Source organism: Gadus macrocephalus, chromosome 7, assembly GCF_031168955.1.
Source record: "Gadus macrocephalus chromosome 7, ASM3116895v1".
Classification (NCBI taxonomy): Eukaryota; Metazoa; Chordata; class Actinopteri; order Gadiformes; family Gadidae; genus Gadus; species Gadus macrocephalus.
The window spans coordinates 22,840,101-22,846,788 of record NC_082388.1 but is presented as its reverse complement, the minus strand read 5'-3'; the positions used below and the strand labels follow the sequence as shown (position 1 = coordinate 22,846,788).

The window sequence follows — 6,688 nt, the reverse complement described above, 5'->3', positions numbered from 1 at the left end:
CGAGTCTTGTGTCTTGTCTCCCCCTTCTGGTCAACACCGATCAACAGGCAAATCAGCAGCAGATACTTGTCTATCAGCAAAATAATCTTCTAAGAAAGGAAAATAAGCTTTTTCCTTTAGTAGTTAATAAATAGGGCATGTATTTAAAGTGAGGTTCTCTGGCTTCTGTAACTTTAACTGTTAGAATCATTCGCATTGATGAAATTACGCACACTGATGCCAGCGTGTTGTGTAACATACCCCTTTCATAGTGTGTGTCATCAAACCCAACCAAGTATTGCTCAACCTTGGGTTTTTCCTCAGACGACGCCTCAATGAAAATGATATATTCTAACGCATACCGCTAGAGGGCGCCAAATACCTCGGATTACCTACCTTGTATGAGGTAAAGGGCGATATACTTGTTGATTTTGGGTTTTGACCCAACTGCTTACGAATACGTTGTAATTGGGGGAGTGATAATAAGTGATATATTGTGATTATGAATATTACAGTTATTATAACCGCAGAGGAATTAGGCTGGTAGGACTAAGAACGTAAGTAGGCCTACTTTGAATAGCCTACGTCATAATACGGATTGTTTATGGAACGATGCAATTGTATTACTTAAACGGTTCATAATTGCCTATAACTGTGGGATTATATTGACTGAATAATTGTTACTTTTGTACAGGATACATAAGAAACGCTAAGATAATTACAAACAAGTGATTGTATTTGATACAGTCATTCTTTGAAGGAGAGGAAATGTTGTATAGCTGTTGTCGCAATGGAGACCCTTCATTACTAGAAATTGTAAGGTAATATTAACAGCATGCATTTTTCTTATACAGTCTTCCTCACGCATCACTTGACTGATAAAACCCAAGGACGTCCAGACCACGGAGTGTTAGGTAATATTGATAATTGGCCATAATATTACGATTATTATTACTGTCCATTCTCCACTCGATGCTTAGATAATGAACAGCGCATAAAGTTCACTCAATCTTCTTCATGCTCTGATTAACAATGAAATACCCCAACCTGTCCCGATAGCCAAAAGGCTGTTAATTATTGAGGGTTTATGCTCAATAAAGTAAGACATATATAGCCATTGTTCTATATAGAAAAATATTTGACTATTGCAGGTCTTAAACAGTCCTTACAAATAGGATTTTTACTTAAAAGTATCAGTTTGTTTGAATTCTTTCCTCGTTGTTGGTTATAATTACAGTCTAGCCTGTATATTTTTAAATAGTATATATCTGTCCCCAGCTTCAACACATCATGAATGAATTTCCACCTCTTATATTTATGAATTTATGATAATAAGTAATTAATACGCTGAAGGCTATTCGGCTGTATTTCCGCACCAGATCCCCCCCCCCTATAGCCAAAAAAATGAAAATATATCGACTTCTGGGACGTATGAAACGCAAAAGTTTATTAGTGCTACATAACAAACATTTGTTATATTAGTAGCCCACAGTTTGCTCAACACACATCACGGATATTTATTTTTTGGAATATGTCTGATAGTCCTATTCATGTGAGCGTGCTCTTTTTGTACAGAAATATTAACAATGTATCTATTTGAAGAGAGGGGATTTCAATTATGAATTGTAGCGATGGATGCAGATAAACTTAAACACGCCACGACGCTCAGCAGCCCCCCTGGTTCCTCCGGATCTATAGACTAATGTCAAACGCCTGGGGTTCTGAGCGCACTGCGATTTTGAAATGGCGACGTAAAAAGCCACCGTAACGCTTCTGATTATCCAACTTCAGGCTGTTCAACTTGGGTCGGATCCGTCTCATGAAGCCACCATAACGCTTTTGCAGTGTTTCGCGCTCTTGGCTGCCTTCCCCTGCGTCGTTGTTCCTCCTAGACTTCGGACCAACGTGACGAAACGCATTGCCATAGAGCTTAACTTTACTCAACAATTCTTCCAACTCGTTTTCCGACGCGCCATCTTCTTCCTCCCCATACATCTCCGGACTCTGTTGCTCTCGATTGTTCAACGCAGGATGTTCAATCATCGGGAGAGCCACTGTATTCTTCAAATGTGCTTCAGTGAGTCCGTTATAAAGCAGCCGGGGCAGTGTTGGGCTGGCCTGTGGGCCGGTTCTCTCTGTCTGTGTGCTCCTCTCTGCAGCTCGCTGTGGGTTGGAGCCTATTGAGGCTGCTGTCTGCAGGATGTTGGTCGGCCGACCTGCCTTCCATTCTCTAGATTTCCACAGGGTTTCCTCACATTCCAAAATGCAAGTCTGATAAAAAAGAAAGATAATAAAAATAGATTCAACTTGAATCTTAATTCACTACATAGGCTAACAATAGAAGTATTTATTTAAGCTTTTGGCTGGAATCGGTGGCATATCATAAAGAATAGACAATAACATTATTCTAACTAAACGAGTGGACCGGCTTAATCCCAACATGATTAACGAATCACTTAACCGTCACATTTCTTTGTTAATGTGCAATATTTGTATATCATAGGCCTACCAGGTGACTGAAAGATGCACCTGAATCGGTCTGACGAACGCAGTTTTGACATCTCGGAGAAGTCTGGGTGTGAACGGACCACGGCAAACTCAGCACCAGAACGCACACGTACCACTCCATGTCCCCAAAGCCCTGAGGGGAAGTTGGGAGACAAAGTCACCCTCCGAGGTGAAAATCATATATACTGTATTAATACCACACAGAAAGTCTGAATGGTAATTTGAAATGGAATGAACACGGATGCTTGTTTTCATGATGTCACTCAAGCCTGGATGGTCATGAGAGAAAAAACCTTAATATCCCCAGGACTGAATCCTAATAACATGAAAAAAATATACTGCCTAATTCAGAAAACGTAATGGGATGGGAAAGACATTTACAGATCAAACATTTTAAAAAGACAATTTACCTCAGTAGCGTGATCGAATGCGTAAGTTGGACTGGTAGCCTGTAGCGCGTAGAGACCACTCAGTGTCCTCCCACAGTAATGGTCATGCGTGGATCCTGGAGCTTGTTTATACGGATGGAGACGCTCCTGGCACCCAAATACGTCACACCTGCATCTATTTCACCTGACCAATGCACAATGCGAAGCGAGGCGCGCAGATTCCCACCCCCAACCCACGCCTGTATTACGCCCACAACAATTGGGTCGTATAGATTGGGTCGCGGTACTATCATCACAAGCAATTGGCCTACTCGTTAGATCGTTAACGGTTTGGTTTGGTGTAACCAAATAATAATAGTAGAAATTGTAGCTGTGCAAGCGTTGTTCTCCAATCGAGGTGACTATAGGATACACAGTGAATTGATATTGGCTATACTTTAGCGGGGGGGGGGGGACACATTGAAATGAGGCCAATTATGTTAGTGCTTTAGACACGATTCTTATGATTTATGCGTCACAGTTCCATTTTAGCAAATGCCCCCATATTGCAATAGGCCTGATGATACTGTGTTGGCCACTCCTTCAGCGTCGGCATGGCCACGCTGACGCTGAACGCTCATTAGTCCGATGTAAAAACGGAACTCATTTGCATAAAGCTACATTTCATCATTTCCACTCTCCTCGTAGTTCAGGACGCGGACTGCTTGACCGCCGCTCCTCGTCGCCAGCTCTCGTTGAAAACGAAGGCCCGCCGGCTTCCTTTCCCGCTCTTGGTGTGACCGTACGGTAGGTAAGACATAAGATGAAATTAATCATACAAACAGTTTCCCTGGACGGAGGCAACAACAACACCGTGACTGAAAATCCTCGAGCCTGAAGTTCAAGGTTATTTACATGGTAGTTTAGCATTGTTTATATAGTTTATATTGTTCTTTTCCCTAACCAAGATTTTTAAAAATCATTAATTTCTTCCTGATTTTAGTCTATGTAGGCCTACTATATTATACATTTGAGGTCAAACAGGGACAAAAGTTCTAAAAGCAGATCTGATATTAAGGTATTCAGATGAGCTTGACTATATGCTCTGAATGAACTAATATTTTTACATTTTTACAAATATTTGCAACCTGATGTTTAATAAAAGCCAGGAGAGATGGTCAGGATGGTTTAATAACCTTATTTTTAATATTTCAAGAATGACTACAGGAACACTGCAGACATTGAGGATCCAGCACCTTCCGGCTAGGAATCATAAAGCCGAGCTACTAAACAGCTGGGGACAAGTCTTCCTATTAGAAGTGTATCTCTTTCTAGATTCCCATGGCCATTCTTTCAAAAAACTTTTTCTAAGAGTGCCTTTCAGATAGAAGTCACACCCCCACACAGAATGTTATTCATTTTCTGTCCCTTCAGGATGAGATTCGCTACCTTGTGAATGTTCACTGCCTCTGTCCGAACGTGTATTTACATTTCACAGTTACCTAGAGACCTCTGCATATCTCAAAGGAATCTCAATACTCCCACATATTGACACATCAACAATCAGAAACGCAGATATTAGAGGATGCTTATGCAATACTGTTGAACTAAAAGTATATTAAGAATTGTATAATTTGTAGTCAATTTATGACATCACTAAATGTCGCATTTTTCAATAAAGACCTAATTTTAAATAAGAGAATGACACTGATTCACCATGGGTCTCCCCATCAAGGGATTCTTTCCCCATATATCAGTAGCCAAATGGGGAAAAGATCTTGATACAATGCAGCCATTATGGCCGCTGCGGCCATAATGTTGTTATTTTCATGAGGTTATGATACATGATCATCACATCATTTTGTGTGACAGTGATGGGCCGGTAAGAAGCGACAGGGTTACATCCTTCGAACCGTGCGTTGCACTTTCTACTTCAGGGTTTCCTTCTGCCTACGGTTGGCATCCCTTGACCCGTCCCGTGTTTGAGGAAGATAACATCACCAATCTGCTTTTCAGAGGCACACGATATACATAATCAGATGGTCACCTGCTTCCCTTCCCAGCTTTCCTTTGTCTGGATCCGCCGCAGTGTGATCATCATACGTCACGCGGGGCGCGTGAAAGCGTTTTACAATTCATTCCTTTTCATCAGCAGCAGTATTTTTAAACTCTTATCACAGCGTTGTTGAATGGAAATCTCAGCTGCACTCCTTATAGTTCTGTGTCTCTTTTTGTTTTTGTGGTTTGTACCTGCATGCTGCTTGTCCTCAAGTGATTCACTTAATCTTGTTGTGATAGATCCATCTATCTTACACTCATGTTGGTACATAAATAGAAACTTCATTACCAGAGAGAAGATTTAATTAAGGCTCAAGTTCATCAGAAATGAAGGAGAGACCAAAGACCCCTTGATGTGATTGTTTTAGATTTAGCAAATGAGGGCTATTGCTATGCAACAAAAAAAGAGACAAAGGATTCGCGGAGACAAACTCTCAGGGTCTTCATATTTCCGTCAACTTACTTCTGAGAGGAATTGGCCTTCGGGTTGTCACGGCAACGCAATGCGTAGCTAGATGGAAAAGAATTAGCTTCGACAATGAAAAAATAAAATAAGAATAAAAGGGGGAGAGAGAGCGAGAGAGAGACGATCTGAGAAGAGGCTGGTTAGTCAGAAGCCGTAGTATGTGACCATGATACTGTAATATATTTGGCCCCAGAAGCACAATAGCTACAATATCTGATTTATTATTCTCTCTCACAGACACAGACACACATGGGCACACACACACACACACACACACATAAACACACTGTGTGTTGTTTACTACTCAGGGCCAGTACACCCACCATGTCAAACAAGTATCCCTGCAAACATAGACAGAATCATATTCTGATAATGTTATTTCCTAACTGTAATGTTCAAGTATCAATTAAAGCATTTATTTGGCATCAATACCTTATTTCAATCCAGATCTCTTTTTTCTAAGGTCTTAAATAACAATATTTACTTCATTGACTCAAGTGTCAATATTTGGTGAAAAATATGGCATATAATCGTACACAGGGAACACCATTTTAGTACGGAGGATAGAGCAAGATTGGTCTAGGAGAGACCAATTCTGAGCTGTCATTATAGAACTCAAACTATAGGGCGCACAATTTGTATGTCTAATCATGTTACACTGCCAAGGACTCCAGAATCACAGTAAATGCTGAAAGGTGAAAGCCCCCCCCCCGTTTTACCCTACTGGGAACATTGAATGGTAGCTCACGCCTACCAGCAATTGAATCCCACCATCTTTTACTAAATGTAGTGATTAAGGGTCTGGTTTTCCTTGACTGGTACCTGGCCCGGCCTGATTTTTCACCCAGTCAATCACTGTCTAGTAGGCGGGACGGGACAGACAAAAAACAGAATCAGGGAACCCATAGTGAGCAACAGAAAAGACAGGTTGGTTCAGAGGTTCAAAGCAAGATATTAATATTGAGGAAAGTTGCGCTTGGTTGTTTGTTTCTCAATACCTTTTATAAAGCCAACAATGCCTAGTTATATCTTGAATACACTGTTCTTTACCTAATACGGTTCATGTATGTTGCTTAAACATATAATTTCAATATTCTCCCCAGAAAAAATGTTCACCTCACAGTGTGGCTTGCCAGCATTGCTACCGGCACATTTTATTCACAATGAGAAAGCTGTGAAGGACCTGCTCAGCTCCTCATCTGACCTTAATAGACACTCATCTGAGACAGCTGTAATTGATTGTTCATGACAGCTGTTCGTCCATAACAAGTCCACAACCAAAAATATGCACAGATGAGTCAAGAAAATG

At 40.9% G+C, this 6,688-nt stretch overlaps 1 protein-coding gene and 1 long non-coding RNA gene across 3 annotated transcripts; one reads left to right on the top strand and one right to left on the bottom strand.

The window, feature by feature from the left end:
• The first annotated feature begins 318 nt into the window (after positions 1 to 318).
• On the top strand, positions 319 to 5,909 carry LOC132461954 (uncharacterized). Of its 2 annotated transcripts, XR_009526698.1 has the most exons (5): positions 319 to 536; positions 834 to 893; positions 2,483 to 2,656; positions 3,564 to 3,666; positions 4,072 to 5,906. It is a non-coding gene; the product is annotated as an uncharacterized LOC132461954 (long non-coding RNA). The 2 variants fall into 2 exon arrangements; XR_009526697.1 differs by having other exon boundaries at positions 321 to 536; positions 3,564 to 5,909.
• Positions 1,400 to 2,613, bottom strand: pdyn (prodynorphin). The gene is made up of 2 exons (XM_060057477.1): positions 2,489 to 2,613; positions 1,400 to 2,250 (listed from the first exon to the last, which is right to left on the bottom strand). The coding sequence occupies exons 1-2, from the start codon at positions 2,606 to 2,608 to the stop codon at positions 1,672 to 1,674; spliced, it is 699 nt and encodes a 232-aa protein (XP_059913460.1). The 5' UTR covers positions 2,609 to 2,613; the 3' UTR covers positions 1,400 to 1,671.
• Positions 5,910 to 6,688: the final 779 nt, after the last annotated feature.

Bases quoted from the DNA above. Each gene is read 5' to 3' on its own strand.
- pdyn (XM_060057477.1), bottom strand. From the start codon at position 2,608: ATGGAGTGGTACGTGTGCGTTCTGGTGCTGAGTTTGCCGTGGTCCGTT. The intron at 2,251-2,488 runs GTAGGCCTATGA...CTTTTTTATCAG, and splicing joins GTGCATCTTTCAGTCACCTG to ACTTGCATTTTGGAATGTGA.